General features: G+C 41.5%; 1 protein-coding gene across 19 annotated transcripts in view; it reads left to right on the top strand.

Annotated features, from left to right (window-relative positions):
* Positions 1-25,000, top strand: part of LOC131259994 (calcium-activated potassium channel slowpoke) — a 60,000-nt gene that overhangs the window by 9,353 nt on the left and 25,647 nt on the right. For 12 of the 19 annotated variants that reach the window (XM_058261630.1, XM_058261626.1, XM_058261622.1 and 9 more), the window contains exons 6-8: positions 2,567-2,658; positions 20,409-20,519; positions 23,403-23,508. In XM_058261630.1, coding sequence (XP_058117613.1) covers positions 2,567-2,658; positions 20,409-20,519; positions 23,403-23,508 — 309 coding nt within the window. Of the gene's footprint in view, positions 1-2,566; positions 2,659-5,500; positions 5,593-12,484; positions 12,577-20,408; positions 20,520-21,143; positions 21,250-23,402; positions 23,509-25,000 lie in introns of all 19 variants that reach the window. The other 7 variants (XM_058261629.1, XM_058261628.1, XM_058261613.1 and 4 more) reach the window with 5 other exon arrangements.

Below are 25,000 nucleotides of genomic sequence, written 5' to 3'. Positions count from 1 at the left end.
TGTAATCGAAAAAAGAACAAACACTTTATAGCCGTAAAACACAGTGTGCGTGTGCGAGAACCAAAGCCCCCGGGTGCTAGCTGGACACGGTGTTCCCGCTATAAAACATCCGAGGGCAAGCTAGATACTTGGCGAGTGGTGAATATCGAACACTTTGGGGAAGGAACTTTGGGAGTTAACAAAACCAAAACAACAACCAGCCCAATCGCAAAACCGCTACATTCTGCGCATTCAATGTTTGTTACTTTGCTGTTCTTAATTTCATTAGAATTTTGTGCTTTCGTGTCGGTGTCGCCGTGTACGTGGGGAGTTAGTTCGAATCACATAGAGAAAGAATAACTGTAGGATATCGATGGAAGCCGAAAAATAAATGAAAACAACAACTAGTAAACCGAACACTAACATCAAGTTACACCCATTTTAGGCGCCCTGCTGCGTACGAGGGGACTGAATGTAGTAGTGCAGTACGGAGGGCGCATTTAGCTTCGCAGTGTCGGTAGCTTCTAGTACACATTTACATCGGTGTTACGCTTTACGGATGAAAAACATGACGGAGTTTTAAGAGCTTGAGGACACGGTTAATAGAGCGTGGTGCGTTGAGTTGCGTAATTAAGACAGTCCCTCAAGCTCTGCGGCTCCAACGGGGCGATACAATCAGGTAGTTGTCCCACAAACACACTCACAAGACGCACACATAACACACACCTACATATACACCAAACACATACTTCTGTAAACAGATAGAACTGCTCGGTCGAAAACACAATGGACGGAGGACACAAGCGCAATATCCTGGTTAATCGTCGAATATAGACAGGAGTTAGTAACAGAGCTTGCAACAGTCGCCTGTCGACTACAGAGCTTTACTTGCATGCTCTAGCGTTCGTTGGAGGTAACGCTCCGTAACGCAAGCGTAACGATGCAAACGCAGTGGAACACATTCGCCATCCATATGTGCCCACAAGTTCTCCCAATTTTCTTCGCGCCCAGTACTTTGAGCATTTGTCAGTGCTAGCAGCCAGTTTCCCAGTCATGCTTTTGCAATCTTAGGCATAGGTAGCTTCTTTCAATCGATAATATATGCCCCCTCCAAAAAAAAGCGCTGCTTTCTTTGCACCGACGTCGGTTCTCTGTTACGAACATCCCAAATTGTTTATTCTGTCCCTCTTTTTACTCATGTCGTTTCTTCATTTCATTCCCTCCAAGGACGATCCGCCATCTTTCATTTTCTGATTTCCATAAAGTGTAGCACCTTGGAGAGGGAGTACGTTTTTCAGTAGCAAATATCTTTTGTTTCTATCTTGAATTTTTTGGCTTTTCTATTTTTTGAAGACTAATTAGGATAATTTTTGCACCTGGGTTTCCTTTTCGCTCTTGGTGGTAAAAGGAAGAAAAATGTTTCGCCAGTCACTGGCGATGGGTTTTGCTCATGTCATTTTCTGGTGCAGGTAATGACAAGTAAATGCTAAGTATCCAACGATATATTCTGCCCCATGGATTGTGCAATGACTTGCAATGACAGGAACGGTCTCCATCCATCCAGCTAGCTGACCGAATTTGTTCGTCACGTTTTTGCATGTCTTAGGTGCACCTTCTTGCTACTCTACCACCAGTTTTATGAACCACCAATGTAGGCATATCGGAACCTTTTCGGGACCACGATCAACTAGGGAGTCGAGTTCCGCACGCGGGCGGAACCAGTTCGCCGTTCAGAACCTTATTTGCATGTATGCGTTTATGCTGGCTGCCGCATCATTTGTATAGTGAACTTACGTTCGGTTTCGTTCGTTTTTTTTTTGTTAATTATTCTTTCGCCTATTTTGTTCATGAGTAACCACCATCTTTCTAGCGAAAGGTTTTCGGTTTTGGGCAGGCTTCCATTCTCCAGTCGCGTTTGCCAACAGGCTGGTTTTTAATTGTTTTACGTTCACAATTAGCTAGCTTCCCCTAGCGAATAAAGCTCTTAGTTTAACTCGTACCCGTATATTGCCCGACTTGCTGCTTATCATTCAAAGGCGTCACTTATAGATATAAAATCTGATCGGCCGTGTCACAGTAGCGAGTGAAATCAAAACGAACTGCTGTTCATCCGTTTTTTTTGCCGGCAATGCCAACCGCGAGGAGTGACAGGATGTCCGGAAAAAAACCATGCGGTTTTCCCCGTCCGTGCGAAGGCACAAACACTCAGTCATAGATGCAGAATCACAGCAACACACTTTTTCGTTGGAAGTTTCGATACTTGCCCATACCGGTGCTTATGTTGTTCGGCGCTTAGTTTTTAACCTTTTGATTATCCTTATTCCGTGTATTCTTTTTAATGACCTTTGCTATCTACAACTAATGAAAAACATACTTTTCACACGCATAAGCTTCGCGAGCTGGCGCCTCCACCATTTAAAAGAGCCTGAGCTACGCTCCGGCGTATTACTATTCCCCAATATACATGTATTTATATATCTTTTTAGTTCAAAACTCCTCCTTCAAGCTGTTCTATTCCGTTCTCCTTTAACGCAAATCCTTTTTACCGCAGACGACAATCATTGAAGTTCAATTGACATTTTTTTAGGCAATGTTTGCCAGCAGTATTCCAGAAATTATTGAACTTGTTGGTAGCGGTTCTAAGTACGGCGGCGAACTAAAGCGTGAGCAAGGAAAAAGGTAGTTGAAGTGAACGCCCGCAATAATGCAAAACGTTCTTGATTACTTTCATTGTGGTATACCTTTTTTTACCTCCGTGTTTCTGTTGTCCTCCTGTTGATTTTCTTTTACCGGTTGTACCGCCTTCAGTTGTCTTGCCCAACAACAACAAAAACAACAACAACATCCTCCCCGAATGCTCCCAAATCCCTCTGTGCGTTTCCGCTGTCTTTCCGTTTCTGGTCATTTGCAACCAATCCACAACTGCCACCAACACCCCCACCAGCATTACCCAACTATCATCTGAACGTTTTTTGAATGATTTACGCAATCTTTCCAATCCTATCACTCGTTTTCCGCTGAGTTTTCGCGATTAACCTTGTTTTTGTTGTACTTTTTACGTTGTAACGTTTCCAATTTGTCGTGAAGTCGTTTCATACGGTCGCAATTGTGCCGGATATGTTGTGAAGTCAGCATCGTTTGTTGTTTGCGGTTTTCCCGTGGTGGTACTAGTACCCGGAAAACCTAGCAATGTTTTACCAGGTCTGCTGGACGTAATTGTCACAGCAGCTATCATCTTTCTCACCACTACTGCTTCAGCTATTCCCCCATTTCTCCTCCAGTGCTAATTGTCCTCATCCTTAACCTTTTCATGCCAGGTTTGGCTCTACCGCGACCAGTTTTATGTTAACCTACTTTGTGCCATCATAGCCAATGCCGAAGCATTCGGAGGTAACGTCTTCCGAGGCTCACGGTGATTAATGGTTGCTTTCTTCTCAGAGCTCTTTGTTCCTATCGACTGTACCCAGTTGTGTGATGTATGTGGAACTGACCTTCCTTACTAACCAACGTGTATGATAACTCTCCGATGCTGCAGATTGACAATTGTAGCCACCAAGTGCCTTTATAACACAGTTTAACGCCCCCAATCCCTGCGCCATCGTTTGCCATCGTTGATCGCATCCTGCCGAACTGCGCGTATACTTCCAGAACACCTTCCACATCCAACCAACAGCAGGAACACACGGCCTTGTTGTACAAAGAAACGTTGCGGCATTGTAGGAAGCATTTTGTTTTTATTCCTTGTGTAACTCGCCCCTGCAAGTAAATTGAAAAAGGTCATTGTCCTTTAACCCATATTTCTGCAACTGTGATAATGGTTACACCAGATAACAACCATGGCGTTGGAATGGATTGATTATTTAGCAAGCGAGTACTGTTCGTGCACCATGAAGTAGTAGAGATAGCGTGGCAATGTCGTTTATACTGCGAGCTTCCCGAGTTCAGGGTTTGAGGTCTGAAATGGAGTTAGTATTCTTTGTACAGATATCATGAATGATACAACGCATCCTGATGGCATGCTGGTGTATGTTCAATATTATTAATGAAACAAATTAATGTAACGAATATACGAGCGAAACGCGATGCAATTTCTAGATCATACTATGTACATAACGTTAAGAATGCAGCCCGGTAGCGTAAACGATAGTGCCCGATAGCCGATTATTGCGGAAGATTTGTTTCCTTTAAGTGTTACGATTGAACGATGATAGTAAATGCGAGAGGCGTTGCTCGCTTTAGTCTCGATACACATATGGAGCAACATACTTTCAACTCTTAGTACAAGCTTTAGTAGATTCGAACTAGATAATTTGTTGGTTTGGTTTTTTCTTTCCTTTTTCTTTTCTTCATTCCATTATTCGAATTATCTTGCTATGGTTGATCGCGTAGTAGAGAAAGACAAAAAATGCTGATAAAAATACCACCAACACACCACCTATTGATGTTTTCTACCGTTACGTACTAGATCTAACCTGTTCAATTAATTGATACTGTTTTACTGATTCGTTTCTTGCATCCATTTCCACATTGAAAGCAAGTTTTCGTTCTGTTTTTCGCCGCAACCACTAGACGACGGTAGTGTGTCTCTCAGGGATTCGCAATAATTTCACTGATTTTTGTTCTGTTTTGTTCAATATAATGTGCTACAGTGTAGAGATCTCTTGGATTATTTCGCTACCCGTTTTCTTCTTCTCGGACGACTGCGGTGATCGGAGCCGGTTGAACAGAACATTTGCGCACCCTCACTACACACTTTTCTTACGGACGGATAGAGTTAGGATATTCATGTCATAAACGCCACCGGCAGGTGGCGCTGCACCGTTTCACAAGCTTACCAGACGACCAGGAGATTTTTGCTAACCCAAACCCGCAACAGGCCATCCTGATCTAAGTACTATCTGAAGGACCGATGCCGATAAAATTAATGAAAAGTACTAAGAACAACTGATAAAATATGAACTCCCGTTTTGTTTTTCTCCGTAGTCCGTAAGGTGAACCGTACAGTTTTGCTTAAAGGTTAGCGAGTAAGCGAGGCTAAACACAATCGACAGTTCAATGGTGAATAATGGTCCAAACCATGTGGGAAGAAGTAATATCGACATAAGACAGCCCAACGGCGGCGGCATTGCGCTCAGACGTGTTCGGTGAACAACAGTGTGTCGCGTGTGTGGCTCCTCTTAAACATTCGGGGCGGAAAAGCGGACTCAACACGAGCGTAATGGACGATTGCAAAGAGACTATTCCGTAAAGCGAATGTGGTATGGTTTATGGGGAAACTGGCACACTCCATGGGGCAAACAGGGAACAGTGAACCCAATCAGTACATTGAACTCTGCACCGAGGTGCACAGCTCGCCAGTTACTGCAGATCCTACAGATATCCATAGCAAGAAACTATAAAGTAAACTGTTACAATGGCGTCCGCCTAGGTGTGGCAGACGGCATACTTGACCAGTATACCATCCGATTTACGACCGAACTGTACCTGTATCCGTGATACTATTCCTTATACTCCCGTATAGGCGGTGTTCGCTAGTTGGATTCCGGAGATCACAGAGTTAGCAGCACAGCGGAATAAGTACGGCGGCAAATACACTAAGGATGTTAGAAGAAGGTACACGACCGTACCGAGTTGACCTTTGTTTACTCTGTTTTTCCACGTTTCCCTGTTGGTTTCCGTTTTTCCGTTTTATGGTTTCTTCCGTTTGTCGTTTGAATCGATTGAACTAGTTTACCTTTTTCTTTTTTGTTTCTATTATAATTTTACCTACGAGTTTAAATAATCATTATTATTTGTTTGAAGCAAGTTTTACCTCATTGGCATTTTCCGTTAGTTTTGGTTTCGATGAACCGCAAATTTCTTTCCCTCCCCTCCGGGGAGTGATGTCCCAAGAATAGTTAAAGAGTATATTTAAAAGCCCAACAGAAATCTACCAACAGCGAACCATTCTAAAAGAAAAATAGACACTCACAATCACACTCCTGATTAATGTTTGGTTTCTTTTCCCGTAGTTTTCTTTTAGTTGTTCCAGTTAACGCCTTTGTGCTACTCCTAACAATTTGAGCTAGGAAAAGTGTGCTGCTTGCAATAAGCTTTCCCGTACAGCAGGACAATTTTGGAACTTCCCAATGAAACCTCTTCCCCGTCTCCTCTAGTTTAATTTCTATTCTTTCTAACCCTATCTCTCTACCTCTCTCTCTATCTCTCTCTCTGTGTCGCTGGTACTTCCTTTATCTCTCTATTTCGCCATCTCGTTTCGTCATCTATCTTTTCTCGTTGAAAAAGTCTGCCTAGACTGTATGAAATTGGCTGATGCGAAAAGTATTTGTAAGCAGCACAACTTTCGCACCTTTTGGAAGGGACAAGGGAACTTGCGTACATGAAAACATTTTGTTTATCATTATATTGTCTTGGCTTAAAAGAAATGAAACTGACCAATCCTGCCCATTGGCAATGAGCAAAGTTATTTTGATTTATTTCATCACTTCAACTCAAAGCGGATGACACGCCATGATGATACAGCAAGAAAACAAAACAATCTATAGTCCTTAAAAGAGCTCGCCGGAAAACTATGATGCATTCAAGTAGCTAAGAAGAAGAGAAACATACAGAACAACGTTAGGAAAACCACGTTTTAAATCGTTCAAACAATGATCGAATGAAACAAACTAGCCCGCGTCTAAGCGTCTAATGATTTATTTTCTTCCATTGCATTCGAATCGATCTATTTTTTCCAAAAGTTTTGCAAAAGGCATTGGTTTCTTGGCGGCATGTATATCTCGGCTCAAGTATTTTTCTTTGCGGCTTTTTAATTCGATGCTCGTCGAACCGATATCATTGTCGCTCACCAATCCATATCTGCACATGTGCATCGTTTTTCCTTATTATTTTGCTAGCCAAAGCTACAGACGTTGCCTTCCTTCGGAATGCCAGTGCTGCGCCGCGCCAAACACGTGTTGCGAAACGTGTACCATTTGTGCAGAGATAAGAGATGCTGAAATAACATCAAAATAATTTTGATGGCTCTTGTTACCCATCGGATGTCATGTTTAGCTTTTCAGATAAAAATAAACAAAACAAATAAAAATTACACGTTCATGGTTCATTGCCTTCTGCAATGATAATAAGTGTGAACCAACAAATTAGTTTTGATTATGAACAACTATAGACACTTCTTAATCCAAACTAGGGATTTTTTGTTGTAATATTTTATTTCTCAGCTATCCATTTTTAGAAGTTTTTGAATTTTATTTTTTAATAATGTTTTCGATTCAAACCCCGCTGCATGCTCGTGTCTGAGTTTCTCGTTTTCTGCCTTCCAGTTTTACTAGTTGATTTAATCGACATTAACCGTTTTGAAACGACTGATGCAACATGTCAAATGGTTCCCAAATCTCCTCCATGTTATCAATTTTACGTTGAAAAACAAAACATTTTCGTTATGGTATTTTTGGTTAACCTCTAACATAATACCGACCCACCAACCTTACCTACTTACCCACCGATAAATAATTGCAGAGGACAGTGAGTTTGATTTCATGGCTTCTACCAGCATTCCGAACTATTCGAGTTCTCTCTTTCTCTCTTTCACTGTTTCTTTTTCTTGCTCGCAATGTATGGAAATTGAAATTGCACTAGCATCATTGATCATCAAACTTATTATTTAGTTCATGAAATGATCGCTCCTATCCCGATAAAACTAAATTGAAAGCATCTTGTACCCGTTTTTGCACCCTTTGCCAATCAACTTCTGTCCGTGAACCCCTTTCCCCCTCCCCTTCTCCTCCCTTGATTATTTGATTTAATTTCTTTTCCCTTTCCATCAACTATTTGCGCTTCTACTATCATTATTAATATTTTCTATTTTGCTCCATTGGGCGGCCAATTGTCTTCTGGTCTGGCCACCATCCCTTTCCTAAAACCGAACCCAAGATTCCTAGGAAGTAAGGACGAGCATAGGTCCCAACCCAATAGCGGCACCCGGTACTGATTCGTGGTGCTTGAGCAGAATGCACTATTCGTGTGCGCTTGCTTACGACCTTTTCGAGCTCACAGGGTCCGCTCCGTGCCACTGAGAAGGACCGTCTTTTCTTCTTATTCTTCTTCTTCTTCTTCTTGTTCTTCTTCTTCCTCCCACCAACACACATCCAACACATGTGCACACAGCAAAACTATGTATGAAAAAGGTCAACCTAACACACAGAAATACTCACATCTTTGATTGTGTTGAATTTTCAAGGAGAAACATAAGAGCAACAAAACAAGGACTTCGAAAATTTCGCCAAATGCGCCCCTTTTTATTATCACCACCACTACCACCAAAACCACCTCCACCACTACTACCACCACCACTACAAACCTACCCTTCGTACAACATTATCCGCGTCCGCGCCCTACAGTGCTGCACGCTCGCAGCAGACCTTTCTTTTCTAACATACCACCAAAGATGGAACAAGAGAGATATTTTTTATTTCAATTTGAGCAAAAACGTCCCTTGACGCTAGAGTACACCTACGTACGAAGGAGAAACAATGCGTGTACCCACACATTCGCGTAATAACGAAGACCAACTACACACGCAGTCGAATTGAATTGTTAATATTCTTGGCAGCATACGATATCCCTGCCAGCAAATCGGGTCTTCTGTTTATTTTTTATAGCTGTTTTCTTTCCGATCTGTACTATTGATACCGTAGAATGATGAACTTACTTGCAAAACCAATAAAAAAATTGATTTTCGTTTTTCTACTTTATCTTTACAACTGTTACATCTTAGACTACTATCCTTCTTCTACTACCTCTTTTTTGGGTTCCTATAACTGCCTTCTAGATACTGATTTTGCACAGTTTTGTCTGCATTTCTACTTTTGCCATTCCGTTTTAATAATTCAATTCAACTAGATCTAGCAAAAAAAAAAACAAGCAACAGCAAACAATTATAATATTATAATAACAATTGGGAATCAACCTCGTTGACTTCTACTATAATTAGCACCAGCCGTCAAACCGTTTGCATCTGTTTAGTTTTTTCCGGTTTGTTTACTCTGATTTTGATGTTTTGGTGATTTTCGGTTTTTAGTACATAAATCTTAGTACTCATATATTTTTCGAGCTTAATTGGAATCACCCTCTAGCAAAACAAAAATCTTCTATCATTACGCTCTCCACCTCCTTTCCACGCTTTCCCATTCGTACCTGAACTAGAGATTTTGTATCGTTTCGTTTCTCATTTCATCATTACGGTCGGTAATTACAGACACTTAAAGACTGTCCTATACCGTAGGGAAACGAATGGCGATAGTTGCGCGTGAAACATGACCAAACATTGACCGCCGTTACCATACCGAGACACTCGGTGATAGTTAGGCAAACGGAAACACACACTCTTTGAAGTTTGAGCCACTGGCACCGGAAAAAAGTCACTGCAATTACTTATCGTACTGATGAGGCTTTACTACCCTTCCCGTTTCTTTTCTTTATTGTGTTTCGTTTCGTTCGTCCCTTCTTCCGTTCGATTAGAATTCCTGTCCATGCCACATGCCACCGGCCATGTTTTCTTTCACCCTTCTCTCCGCTGCTGCAATCATTTGAGGATGTTGAAATACCAAAACGCTGTACAAACTATTTACTAAGGCCGATATTTTTTCCCATTTCGTTTAATTAAACAATAGCTCTTGTGTTACACGTTTTCTTCACGTACGATTGTTTTGTTTTTCCTCCATTTTCTGGGTCTGTTTCTACCCTTTTCTTTGATTCTTCTAGTACCAAATATTTACATTTACATTTTAAAACCATTCATTTACTGTAGATAACGATTTTTGCTTGCACAGCCTGTATGCCGCAGCCACGCATATTAGAGCAAAATTTTGATTGTTGTTACAATTCTTTAACGGAAAGCGATAGTTGACTATATTGATTTGACAAACTAAATGCAGTAAAGTAAAAGAGATAAAAACAAAACAAATACCATACCATAAAAGCACACAGTTGCCAGTTGTATACGATGCTTCAAATTGTACTAAATGGAAAGATAAAATTATACGAGCGATGTATAGAAGCAAAACAATGTTTTCAACGGAAAACAACAGAGTGCTGGGCTAGACATGAGATATATGAGGAAACGGAACCAGTTTTCCCTGGTCACAACTGGCGTCCCGCTTCAGCTACAAACAGCCGGGTGCTTTTCGGATATTTTTACGTTTCTTTTATTTTGGTTTTGACTTGAGATAGACCTTTAACATAAACATCAACTGAAACGAAACCGAAAACAGCCAGAGGGAGAATGCAACTGTGAACTCGTACTCGAGTATGATGTACTGCAACTCTCACGCCAAGATTTTTGTTTTCGTTATTTTGATTGGGATGGCTGGAAATTCTTTATCTCTCAAGACTGGGTTTCGCCCCGGACAAAAGGAGGATGACGCTGAGATCAGCATTTTTTTTCACTAAGCCACCCCTGCTTAGTTCGACGCCTCCAAGAAATCGACGCCTTATGGAAGAAACATTAGAAGTATATAAAATTAGAAAATCAGTTAAGGGAATGTCCAGTTGCAACATGCAACAGATGAATGTTCGGTGCAACATTGGTTCTTGAGCGCTCGATCTCGGTGGGATAAATTCAATTTCCGTTTTGGGTGATTACGTTTTAGTGTTTTATTTGTACAAAGCGCAAACCAGCAACCCTCTTCTTAACCGCTCTAAAGTACATCGAAAGACAGTAGAGGTGTTTGCTTTAGTTTTTGGTTTGAGACTTTTTTGTTCGTTTCCTTCTAGCGTGTGCCATGTGTCATCTTCTAATTTTTATCTCGCGCGCTCTCTCTCTCTCTCTCTTTCTATTTCTCTCACTCTCTCTATTTCTCTTACTCTCTTGCTCTTGTCCTTTTCCTACCGATTGGGGACAAATAGGAGGGGCGCCTTCAACGGGGAGCCTACGAAAGCTCACTCCTAGGCCGCTCTTTCCTTTCCAACCAAAACACCCTAATGTCCTCTCCTCCTAAACCACCACCACCCGCTGTCGATCGAAAACCCCACACGATTACTTTCGTTAGCCCACCGTTTTTTTTTTTTTAGAGGAGTGTGTGAGTGAGTTGTCCTTTTTCCAGTAGATTACTTCTGTTGATTAAAGTTTTCTTTTGTTTCCGGTTCCTCTTCCTTGGTTTCATCTGTTCGTTCGCCCTCTTGACAAATACCATCGGCGGCGGTGTGTGAACTGTTGCGCGTGTTGATGTCACAGCCTCGGTAGTGCTGCGGTTAGGAAACGGAAGCCAAATATGCACACCAGAGAGAGCGAGTAAACTTTCCGTGTCAAAGCAACAGAAAACCTATCGACTAGTGTATCTCCCTCCGCTAGAGTTTTGGTTGAAACTTGTGAGCGTTTCTTTAGCACCCTCCCCTTTAGTGGTCGCTGCCAGGCACCCTTGGGCGACCGTAATCAGCAGACCCCTATGTGCGCACCGTAGATAATTATCCATCCAAGTAGGAGGAACTTACATAAGATAGCACGGTGTGTTTTCCGGTTCCAGAGCAGGTTTGATCAAAACACACAAAGCTAACTAGGTTTCAGTGCCGTTTGCCGTGTTACACTAGCCGTACCATTCGTAGGAACAAGCCCTCACTATGTACCACGCGTATCCGAGTCAGGATTAAGGAATGAAGCAAACAGGAAGCGACACTCAGATACCGTAGTGTCTTATGTGTTAAAAAACAAAAGCAAAAAGCTCTACCACCACCAGTTTACGACTCACCTCAGTTTATTTGTATTTGTTTCTTCTACTTTTTTTTTTATTCCCAACGACTCTGCTCGGTCTGCCTCTTCTTCTTTGTGTGGCCTTGTGTCGAACTGCACTCGAACGAACAAATGAACCAAATTGCCGAACACAGACGTGCGTGTGTGTGGTGTTTGTACGCCTATCCGTCCGCCAACGAAAATGCTCCGCGTTACTACTCCGTTATTACTACTTGTGCGTACTACTATCACTACCACCACCACCACCACCACCACACTGCTACTCTCAAAATGGTGCACCAGTTTCCGGTGCAAATCTATATACTAATGCCAACCGATGGGCTGTGGGGGATTGAAATAATTGTGAACTGATAAAAATGTAAAACTGCTCCACCGCAAACCCCGGCATTGCAAACAAAAACTCCAACTCTTCCGAACCGTCGCAAACGAAAATGTCGAAACAACTATATTTATGTTATATTACGTGCATATGAAAACTGTTCCCATTCCCCAAAACATTTCTCAAAATCTCTACCCCCTTTCTCATAAAAAAAAAACCAACTTTCACCTAAATAATCTCCCATTGTTTCAAATGGCCTCGTCTAATTGCAAAATTTATTACTTATTATCTTCTTATCCCGTGCGTCGAAAAAATAACCAAAACCTGAACCAATTACCAACCAACACAACCACCTATACACAAATACATACACACCAAACACCAACACGAACACACAAACCGAAAACCACACATACCGAAAAATTGCTACAAAACTAAAGGCGATATTTGCAAGTTGTATACCAGAGATTATAGACTTGATCGGAACAAGACCCAAATATGGGGGAACACTGAAGAATGAACGGGGCAGAAGGTGAGATTCTACAGAACTACAGCATTATTATCGTTCTCATTATCACTGTGCCAGCATCACCATTTTCTTCCGTTGTGTTTCATCTATCACCCAAACACATCTGTTGCCATTTGCTCATCGGTTTTTTTTTTGTTTTTCTTTCATCATTCACCTCACTCGTGCTCTCCATTGTGTCCAATGGTGCATTCGTGCCTTTTTAGCGTTCGCTCTTTAGTTAGTTATTCCGTTTTTTCGTTGTTACTTTGTTTTCGTCTGTTGTTTTTTTCCGTTTATTAAATTAATTCTAAACCAATCACCGAATTTGCGTTCTGTAGCGAGACTTTGCCGTTTCGAGCAGCTTTTTGGGTCATGAGTTTCTTGTTTCCTTTGTTTCGGCGTTTCACCTCCGTTTTTTTCTGGCCATTGCTCCTCTCTCTCGTTGTTAAGTTACTTCTTATAAAAGTCCCTCTTCGTCCCATTTTCCTGTTACCATCAACAATCCTGTGTGTATTGTTAAGGTCTGTTCTTGAGTTTTAGGATATATTTTTCTCAGCTGTCACTTCCAATACGTGGTTGTATGGCATTATTGTCTTGTTCCCTGTGGACGTATGGATTTTCTTCTTTTTATGTTTTTCTATTTCCTGTCACTTTCTCACTGTACCGTTGCGGTCCAAGATACTTCCAATAGTGACTAATCGTCGCGTATGGTCGATGTTTGTCTGAATGTTTACTGTCCTGTATTAGTATTGTGTTGATTATACGTAAAACGTTATGTTTGTGTGTTACACTACGATGAAGTATGATTTTTAATAATTAACTTCTACCTTTTTCGCTCTATTCTTCCGTATGATTTTTGAAGCGATAATTTTGTCTTACCCTTCAAATTGAACCCCTAAAACCCATACGAATGTCCTTTTGGAGCAGTGTTTAGCACAATGATTAATTTTTTGCCATTTTTCGAAGTAAAAGTTTCGTACAACTTTAACTAAAACATTCCCTGTTTAATGTTGTCAGCGAAAGCTTATTTTGTGCAAATCGTTGCTGAACTAAACACTGCACGGTAGTCTAATGTGACTAGTTTGAGTCCTTTGATTGGTTGTTTTGGGTTGATACTAACCTGTTGTTTTTTTAAATAAGATAAAAGTTATTATCCTTTACAACGCTGTCTTCCGTAAATGGCTTTCATGGGTTGATTAAAAATGTTTGCACTTTTGTTTGGTTCGTATTGGTTTTCACCTGTTTTGCATTGAAATGCACTTGCTTCGTCTTTTGTGTCTCTGTTAACCCTTTATGGTGGTATTATTTCGTTGATACCCTATCTAGTTTTTGTTTTTCTTGTAAACCAAATCGTCGACCCATTTTGTGTGCCTTTCCGTAGCGAACCCGATACCATGCATTCGACCGAAGTCATCTCTATTTCTCTGTTGCATTTTTTCGTTTACTTCTATTTTCGTCTCAATGTGCAAAACGGCCAGATATGTTTTAGCTTTTCCTCGATCGCTGTACCGCCGCCACGTTTGTTTTTGGGTCGAAATCATTAGCGCTACTTTTTGAGTTGTTCCGTTGTTTGATGGGTTTCTGTTCACCAGTTATTTTTTGTTACAAAAACCAAACCAACATCGAACCCACTTTTGGTTTTTTGTTTCTACAACATGTCACTACTTTGCGTTGCCAACCATTGCAAATCCTGTGACAACGAGTTAGTGTAACGAAGAGCGAAGAAAAAAAGTTTATACAAGAAAAGCAAACTGGTGTCTTTTCATAAAAGGTATACTCTGGTGTTCAACTTCCCAAATAAATCGTCGTAGATTGTTAGCATTAAAAACCGTGCAAAAAACTCACCCTACACGTGCGACGGAGCTACATCCGGCCGAAGAGTGCTCCGGGGAACGGCACAATCGAAGGATCCGCCGGTAACTCGCTGGCGAGTGCAAGCGACGAACCTTCCATAAATCGTACGCCTTCCCCGCCGTACGTACCGTGCGCGCTCGGCTTTAGCTCTGGGTGCACGTTCAACGATCTGCCCTTTTAACTTACTTGACTTACATTCTCGACCAACCCCCCTACCACCAACCCACCCGACTTGTAACGTACCAAATCGTCCCTCACCGATGAGTCGTGGAGGAATGAACATACCGTTGCCAGCCTACAGCAGTAGGAGTTTTGCCCTACGGTGTAACAACGCACCCACGGAACGGGTGAAGATCTATGTAGTGTACCAGTATTCGGTCGATGTGATTGTATTTTTTTTTCTATTTGGTGGAAGTACGTGTGTATTTTACTTCGTTAGTGTGTTTTCAAAAGAGAAAACCTAAACTAGTTGTACCATTTTCGAAAATCCTGATAGTAGCTATCATAATATGAGCATCTTCCTCCGGGCGCATGTGCGCATTTGTATGTATGTATGTATGTATGTTTGGGTGTGTGTGAGTGGATATGAACGGGCGCGTGTGTCAGTGTACAGTATGTGTAGTAGTTTTCTGTTACGACGCCTTTGAAATAGTCCTTCGATGTAATTTTTGTTTTTTCATAATAAGTGTACATAGTACCAAAGCCTGCGGTTTCGCTGTAACCGAAACAACATAAAGATCTGTCGGAGATTGTGGAAACATGATATTACAGTAACACAACACCACACTACACACCCCCATTCATACTCACACAAACGTACAACACAAACAGTAAATCAATCATTAAACAAATTAATTTGCACGAAGCCAAATGGCGTACCTCTTTCGACTTTTCTGCTCACAAAATGCCAAAGGCGGTCTATTGATAAACCTGGTGATGAAAAGTTTTGTTTCAAAAGTTTTACTCATACAATGATAGATAACCTGGTCCTTTGTTTCCAAACTATGTGAGTAACCGTGTATCAAGCAGAAAAATCGAGCAAAGGTACGCTTCGTGTTTTAAACAGAGGCTAACAATCAAAGCATACAAGTAGCTTAGCCTAAGGTATGGTTTTTAAAATACACTTACTTTAGTGGCAATATCAAAACCCTGCGAATACACACCGACCACGGTCAACAGAGAAGTTTGTACGTTTTGGGAATGCGTTTTCCCTTTACCCACCATAGGAAGGGGTGTACTTTTTATATAGCACTGGATAGCCTCAAACCGTACCATAGTAGATACCGCGCGCACCGAAGTTATACAAAACGGTCCGCAAGATAGTAGTACGTTTTATCTGGTTGTATTTTTGTGTAGTATTAAGGTATAAGGGTAGATGAAGCGTATTTCGAAACTTGTTTGTGGTATCGTAGGCGTACCGGAGGCCAGCACGTTTTCCGTACCCGATCTAGTCGACGCACGAATGCGCGTGTGAACAGTGCGTGTTCACGTCACGCTGCCCTTTGCGCCCCTTGCGAGACACGGGGCGGTCCGAATGGTTTTGTGTCCCTTACTTACGACCACCGGAATGGAAGCAATTGGCATGCCGGTTTGAAGCTGGGTCTCTCGTTAAAATTATAATACATTCCAACGAGTGAAGCTTTGTCGATGTATTTTGCTTGTACCTGTCTAGATATTGCCCTTCCCACAGTGGAGGAAAGTAAGAGTTGTAGAACCTGATTGGATGGGGGAATTATTAAGTGTAGTTGGGCTAACAGTACTGAGCACGGAGGATACAATGCTCATATTGTGTTTAGTTGCTGTGAAGCAAGTCTATACCACCACATGTCTATACGAACAACTCCGTACACAACTTTGTATGAAGTAAAACCTACCCCTTCCCGTGTACCTCCTGCTAGCGGCTTGTCTTACTTAACTTATGTACCTGAACTCACCAAATGTCTCTCCGACTCTCAATAACCGTATATAAATATATATATATATATATGATATTATATACACATATACTCTGGCTAGCCCTCATCTCGTTTCGAAACTCTTCTGTGAATGAATCCACCATAGAGACTAATGCACGACTGAATTATGTTGTTAGTGTTCTATCATCTACTTTGTCTTGGTATTGATGTTTTGGAACATCCTTCTTTTATGTTTTATAACCCTGGTGAAAGTTTAAAAAAAGTTTAAAAAAACAACCCGTACACAGAAGCTGTTAACTATTTTCTATTGTTTTATGCTTGATGTTTCTAGAACCGACGTACATTTCGTATTTGTTGTTACATGGTTTTCTCTCAGTACAAGAAACAAAAAAATATTTCGACTACATTCGTCGACTGACCGCGTGATGTAGCCCGGCGATCATCTATCCCACCCACGTAAATAGTTCGGCACTAGTGGCCGGCACCGTTATCGATGGTTTAGTTTGATTGAATTGCATCCTTACGGTCATCATCTTTGGACTCTCGTTCCAAAAACAAATGTAATGGTTAAACAACGCAAAACATTAAATCGCCAAAATTAAAGCCAAAATCGTACAAAAGTACGGCGCGATCAAATGCAAATCACTATCGGGAAATCGTAGAGAGTAAATGTAGCAGAAATGGTTATCGAATACGACGCAATTTTAAAGCAAATGAACAAGAAAAATTACAAATAACCAAACGGTAGCGATAATGCATATTTTACAAAAATGCGTGGCCAGGCTAAACCATAACCGCTATACAACTAGTGCGTCATCTCACTCTCATCTCCCAGTCGGAGTAGTTGGTTTTGGGTGTATGTCTTGTTACGATAGTGTGTCTTTCGCTTTTAATCCGTTACCCCTACACACTAACCCCGCCCCCTCCTACACCACCCCAGACCGAACCCGTCTGTAGGAGTTTTTGTGGTAAGCATTCTCGCAGTCTCGTTGAAAGCAAGCGAGAAAAACTAGCATAACAAAATCGAGAAGATTAAAAGTAACAGTTACAAAAAATAAAACATAAAATCAATCAACAGAATCAATCAAGAAGATAAAAACAAGAAAATCCAAAACATTATTTCAGCACCAAACGGTTCCATTTTCGCTTTACCTGGGTGTAGCTCAGCTGTGTGTACGTGTGCGAAAGTAGGTCCTGCCAAATGCTAAGGACACTGGGAAAAATGGAAAAGACAGGGAGCAAAAAGGAGTAAAAAAGAAAAACAAAACATTAGGCAGTTTCGTTTTGCTCTAGCGTAAGTTGTTTTATTCGACATGTAGTGTTTCACGAGAAGAGAAGGGAGATAGAACAAGTTACATAAAGCAATGACACATTTAACTAACGATCCTAAAGAAAAAGCAAACACACGCACGCACCTACTTCGTGACCGACGGTAATCCTACCCCCAGTGCCGAAAATGACGAAAACGTTAAACTTTTTCCGTTCCTTTTACGCTTTCACGACAAAATCTCCTGCGATAACAGACAGCGAAGCGTATTAGAGCGAGTCCGCGCAGTGGTCTGGGTGGGTGTTTTTCTGTTGTTGAACTGTTGGTGACCGATCGGTTTTTGGGTGGCCGGGGCATGCCGGTTAACATAGGTCACAGCATTTCACTCTCAGAGCACACCCGACCGGCCAGATGTCAGTGACTGTTCGCTCCTAACACGCTGGACGTAGATTGCATGCATTGCCGCTGCTGATCGTGTTCCGTGCTCGATCGTTTTCGTTTGACGTAATTGTGTAAATACCTAATGTACATAAGTAGTCGCAGTATGTAGTCGCAAATGAACACAAAACCCATCCCGCACCGATGTCCGCTTGGTTGGTGGCGTTCGCTAGAGTATTCTGCACCACAACTGTAAACGTGCACCAATAGTGCGTAACGCGCAAGAGCGACTAGTGCGCGGGAGATCCTCGTATCCTTTTTCGTTTCCGCCCCTCCACCCAATCAACACACTACCACCTAGAGGACGCTCGCTGCACGAGTATCTTATTCTGCACCGTACCGTGTAAATAGACGCTGTACAAACCGTAGCTACATATAAATATCTGTATCCGTAGAAGTACCCGAAGCCGAGCGGAATGCGCAGCTCGGCTCCGTTCCGCATTTGTTGCTATGTACTGGTTGGTGCCTGTATGTATACGTAGTGCTTCTTTCCTTCTATTGTAAAAACAAACATTCAAAAGAAGAAAAACAGAAAACAAAACAATTTCAGAGATGCTCTGTGAACGTAGTCGCACGACTGCAACACTGTAAAACCATCGAAAATCATACACTTTTCGAGGAAAGAAACAAAACAAGTCCAAACTCTACTTCGAATCGCCAAACAGATCGCGCAAAGTTTCCTACGTTTGCCGGGAAATGCGAGGAATATAATTTAAAAAAAAAATGTCTCTCTTCCTTCTGCTACTACTCTTATCCAAAACCACCTACACTGTCTCGCTCTCCTTATCTACCCGTATCCTTTCTTTCTATAAGCATTGTTTATCGTGCTGCCGCTCGATGTGTATGGGCGCTGCTCTCCTGTAATGTGTAACTATGTTAGCAACGTAACAAGTTGATTCGAAAAGAAGAAATCTTTTACTGTACATCTTCTTGCCGTTAAATGTGCATTCTTCAATGTCAATGTCCAGTGTGCCTGTCTCTCTCGCTGTATTACTCTCCTTCTGTCTCTTATTTCTTTTACACATATAAATTTCTTTGTCTCTTTCTCTCTTTGTGTCTCTAACTCAACCCTCCCGCCCCCTTCTCTTGGCCGTTACGTTCAGTCGAAGGCAAAGCCCACATGTGCCGTTTTTGTACCTTTAGTTATGTTAACGATGGTGCCCCCAGCAAATGTTGTGATGTACTTTATTTGTTGTCATCGGTTTTTACAAATCCTTGAGCTATATCCCTGGTACCAACATTATTCTACTCCCGTCCACCCAATATTCCAACAACATTCCGTCCGCAAAACTTCTATATACCTGCGTTCCCCCCTCGTGTTGGAAAACCGTGTTTCTCCACTGCATGTGACCCGGTTGTATGATTGAATTCGTTTAGAATACTCATTTTACATTTATCTTTCCGTTTGTCATACCAACGTCATGTTTTATGATTTTTTTATATGACTTTATACCTTTTTGAATTTTTACGTCCCCCATCTTATCTTCAGTGAATGTTCCTCAATAACTACATTTCGTATCGTTAACGTCGTTACCATGTCCCACGTGTGGGAGTCTGGGTATCTCTACCCGTCCCGGCCCAGCATCATTCATTACCGTGACTTACGTGTTGTTTTTATTTCTTTTTGTTTTCTGTTTCATTTAAACGCCCTGTACGGTATTACTGTATCGTCGGTTTACTCACAGTGTCCCTAATCCTCTTGTCATCGGTTTTCTTTGCTTTTCTAATAATGGATCATATATATTTTTTTAATATTTTGTTCAATGTTCCAAAACCTCGCAACGAGATGCACGGTGGAACTAAAATCTGTGTGTGTTTGTGTCCGTTAGCGTGTTGTCGAACAGTTTTTTCCCGCCGCTTTCCCGTTTTATTTGCACGACGATGCCGATGAGTTGGCCCGTAACAGTCGGGTATTGGCAAACAGGCAACTATTCCGAACAGCCAGATTCTAGTTCATCGTCGCTCGGCTGCGACCCAGAAGCGTTACGCAGACCGGTAACGCTTCTGAAGCTTCATCTGTTACTATTAGAACCGTTTTGATTTACTTTTCCTCCGTTAAGTTTGATGGATTCCGTTTTCAAAACAGACATCAAAAATCTCGGAGCCCGTTTGCTAACATATGCTCTTTTTGTGTGTCTTCATCGCCTTTTTTCACCACCTGTGTCGGCCACGAATGCGTCCAATTCCGTCGTTCGTCGGTGGCCGCTCTCAACGATGACGGGGATCGGTTGCGGCTGGTGCCTCCGGAATGCCACCATCGACGCCGGGATCAATTGCACTGCGATCGACCTCGTGTGCCTGCGGAAACGTATTGTGTGCTCGTGGTGTGTGGTTTTGTGCTGTGACTCGATGGAACCACGCAAACATGAAACCGTGCATAGACATATCGTGGTGTGCGGGCACATAACATACGAATCGGTGTCGCATTTCCTGAAGGACTTTTTACATGAAGATCGCGAGGATGTCGACGTCGAAGTGGTATTTTTACATCGGTAAGTAGACCGTTTGCTAATCAACAATTTTTGTTTTTTATTCTACAACAGTTGAGTGTCGTTTCACTGCGAGATTTGTTTCGAGTCTCGTCCAACTGTGAATGTTACGGTTTTGATTTGATTAATTGATATTTATTTAATTTTTATCTCAAAGCTACAGTATCTATTCATCAATTATAATATTAAAACAGTGTAGGGAAAAAGAAACCGTATTTAGTGAGAGAAACAATTTCGTCTTTCTCTGAGTATTCCGTTGAAGTTACTTACTCTTTATTTGTTTTAAGCCATGCCACTCGCGATTGTGCGCTGAGTCATTGCAGTACATTTGCGTGATCGTGAGCTCATCTTTTTGTTTTCATATTAGTATTTTTCATTTTAGCTGATCGTACCATTTCATCACACCGCCATTTATTTCCCTCCCTCCGTGCAAAGTCACGGAAAACCTTGCGGCAAAGTGTTAGTTTCATTTTTTTCCCCTAGCTAAAGTACGTTATGATTCATCCAATCGGGCACCATTGCCATTTCATATTGCCCTGTTCGATTTAATGCATTACATTTCTATACTTATTCTGCCAAATAACGATGTTTACTGACCATGTGATACCTGTACGAATATCAATGTAGAAAGGAGCCTGATCTGGAACTCGAAGGTCTCTTGAAGCGTCATTACACAACGGTGGAGTTTTTTCAGGGAACTATGATGAATGCGGTCGATTTGGAACGAGTTAAGGTATATGCACAAAGATTTTTAACAAACTATCACAAACAAAACAAACAAAAAAAACCAACACGAAAATACAGCCAATCAAATGATGCATTTCTTCTGCTAAACGCTCTTCCAACAACCAAAACCATCCCAACAGAGCTTACCATTACAACCTTCAAATAGAGCTTAACTTTCCCTGGAAAAGAATTTACCTGTGAACATTATCAGCAACACTCATTCAATGTTTCACCGACCGTCCGGTTGCGTCAACACCAAGGTTCCGTTTTTGTTTTGTCTTGCACCAAAAGAATTTGCACACACCCAACATCTTTGCCTCCGTACGTGCGAAGGCACACGGTTGAGTGGGAAAAACCTGTATTTCGCAGCGTTTTCACTTTTCTGCGACTGGCATGTAGACCGGACAAGTATGTGTCTATCATAAATGCCATAAGTACCTCAGCGTACCATGAGGGATGTTTAGCCGGCGGGTGATGTCAACAGCAGCGGCCTAGGCCCTTGCTAGAGATGAAACTCCGGTCCGTCGAACCAATGGCTGCACTGTGTCTATCGGAAGGCAACGTCTCCGCAGCCACTACTGTATCAACAACTTACCACGTTTTCTATTTCGCATCAGGACTTCGTAGCAAGTTAAGCTAGCTAAGTGTTTCGCTCTCTATAATGTTGATATCTAACATTCCATAGTTTCTGCAGCGTAGCTAGAGTCAATTGACTGTTCAGCTCTGATTTCTACTCTAAATATGTCTTTCTCGTTTTTCTCACAGTACTATGTTACTTTCTCACTTCTCTCTTTTTGTATCTCGTTTTCATTGTCTCTACACATTTTCTAATACATATATATCGATATATCTATTACTTTTTCATTCAATATTTTTAATAAAATTATCAAGCTATCGATGGTGGCAACAGCGGCAACAAATGAAAAAGAACGTTGGCCATGTTGGCACCACTGTGCTTGCGCATGGTACAAATTTTAGATACCGTTTCGAACTTTCTCTTACCCGCTCTATCTATCAACCTTGATCGGTGTTCCGTTTCATAACCCAACCTTAAAACCATTCCCATTATTGGTCCCACTGTAATCACCGTAACTGTTTCACGTTTCACTCGAACTTTTTGTCGGAGCCATTTGGCGCTGGCAGTTGCCCGTTTTACGTTCGTTTCGTTCTAGATCGTCCCGTTGATTTTTGAATTGGTTTAGTTGTCTTTTTCTTGTGTTGTTATTTATCCATTCAACGTTGTTCTGGAATGCAAATTCGTACCACACCGTTTACTGGTTACATTTCTTGAGCTACGTGTACATTCGTTCCTTGACCAAACCATCTTTGGCTTGATCGCTTCGTATTCTGTTTAATTTTTATCGGTAATGACGTCAAAATGCGTTTGCTATATTTTATTAGTTAACTTTTGTTATACGTAATATTGCTTAACTAATCTTAATTAAGCTGTAGTTTCCGTTTACCAGCGGCTCGGAGCAGCCCCGGGAAGAGGTAATCCGAACACATATATTTTCAATCGCTAACATTCGTCGTTGATATAAAAGAAGTGTCGCCAACGTCCGCGTTTCATTTGGCAAGTCATTAGCAGCGTAAATTGATGCGTCACGCGCAGATAACCATAGATCGAAAGAGTATAGTTGCTTTTTAATATTATAATTGATAAACAAATGTCATTTATTTTAGTTTTCCTTGACAACAAGTACACTGCCATAGAAATTCAAAAACTACTTGGTAGCAGTCAATTGCCGCTACCGGAAGCCGACTACCACGTGACTAACCACAATTGTGTCTTTTCTTTCTATTTCTATTTTTGCGCTTTATTCGAAACGAACAAAAAATCACGCAATTGCTCTCGCTTCCCTTCATTGTGCCCTCCGTTGTGTGCCCGTGGTCTCCTATGAACGCGGTTCCGGAACCACAACCCATGGCTTCAATATCTGGGACAAACTAATGTTTTCCTGTTTGGAAACGAATGCTTTACTCGCCGATTGCCTTTGGCTGCTTTGTTGTTATTAAACGCGCCCTGAACGTGCGATTCAATTTGCTTACTATGTTTTAAACCCAACAACGAATAAATTAAAAATATAAATGAAACGAAAAAACAAACCAAACTATCCTTATCATAAAACCGCCCGGTTGGTCACGTACGAAATGCTAAAGAAAACCACCCGATCTGGAGCTGGAAGGTCTGTTCAAACGTCATTTCACCACGGTGGAGTTTTTCCAGGGAACGATAATGAGCCCAATTGATCTGCAGCGGGTCAAGGTAATCATTTGTTAGTGTAACCACTTAAAAAATCAAACAAACAAACAAACAAATTGCGTGCCTTTTTTTTGTCTGAACATTTCTCCGATTTTTGAACCCCTATACTAAGTTTTCTTTTCTTTCGATCTACACCCCGTTTTTTATCTCCGTTTGGTTCAATTTTCGCATAATTTAATTATTGCGTTCAGTTCTCTATTTCCTTCCCCTTTGGTGATAAGTTGTCGTTGGCCTTCTTTCGGCGTGCTATATACATATTCTAGATGTGGTGAATGTAAACCATCTTTCTTTCATTTGTTTTCGTACTCTGTGTGTAACCCTAAAGAGGACCGCCTGTGATCGATCCGGTTTGTTGTCTTGTCACAAATGGTTTCTTTTTCTGTTATTGTATATAGTTTGCAAACGACTTGGTGTGTTTGATCTTAGTATAACAGCGTCATCTGGATCGTGGTGGTCCAGTTGTAGCGTAACGTTGTGTAACGCTCTAGTCCTAGTGTGATTTCTGCACTGGGCTGGTGATGTGAGTTTGTGTTTTATTTATTGCTTTCTTACTGTGCATGTTGCACTCGCTCCTCGATGCAAGTGAGCGATGTGAAAATTGTCGATGTAAATTGTGATCGATGTAATAGAAACGTGCGTGAATAGGTAGACTATCGCAAGGGCATCTTATAAAGCATCTTCGCTTTTGCCAGATGTTGTCAGGCTAACTCTAACCACCAGAGCAAACAAAGATTTCGTTTATCATGATCAAAGATTGAAACGCAGTTCATTCGTTAGGAATGATAATATTTCTTGAACGAATCAGCTGTTGAAGCGCTCTTAAGACTCCACCTAGCCCAGACTAATATACACCATTAGACTCTGTTTCATACACGAAATGTCATTTAACGGTAAGTGAGCAAGTTTGGCTTTTCTATTTTAAAATCATCACTGATGCTTGATTTTCTGCACGCACTTCTAATTTGCCGTGGGCCGTTCGTTTCGTTTAATTAAGTTGGCAACCATTGTTAACCCGGTATGGTGCAAGTGACATACGAGTTGAATACTGTTTTTAAGTTTTCGCTTTTGCCCGGCAAAATTGATAGCACTGTTTGTAACAATTTTTTAGCGAAACAACTAGAATGATTTTGTGTGTATGTGTATGTGTATTAGTAGTACTAAGCAATAGACTTTGTTTTAAACTGTTTTCTTTCAGTCAGCTGGAATGCATCCGATAGGGATTGGGTCCGTTCGGTGTGGGTCTAAAAATGCGTCGTTCCTGTGATTGATAGCTTTCGCAGGTTCACACCGATCGGAATGGGGGATTACCGGGTGGCCGTGACGTTGTACCGGTTTCTTCCGTTGTCGTGTTTTCTGTTTTCTTTTCGATGCACTTGTGTTAGCATTACGTCTGATACGTGCGCCGCAAGTGGCGCGTGTTGGAGCTAAGCGAATGAGATCGATCGAAATCCCAGTCCCGTCCCGTTTGAACAGCCCGGAACTAGTCCGGGCGAGC

The sequence above is a fragment of the Anopheles coustani genome, chromosome 3, assembly GCF_943734705.1.
Source record: "Anopheles coustani chromosome 3, idAnoCousDA_361_x.2, whole genome shotgun sequence".
Lineage (NCBI taxonomy): Eukaryota > Metazoa > Arthropoda > Insecta > Diptera > Culicidae > Anopheles > Anopheles coustani.
This window is presented reverse-complemented; position numbering and strand designations above follow the sequence as displayed.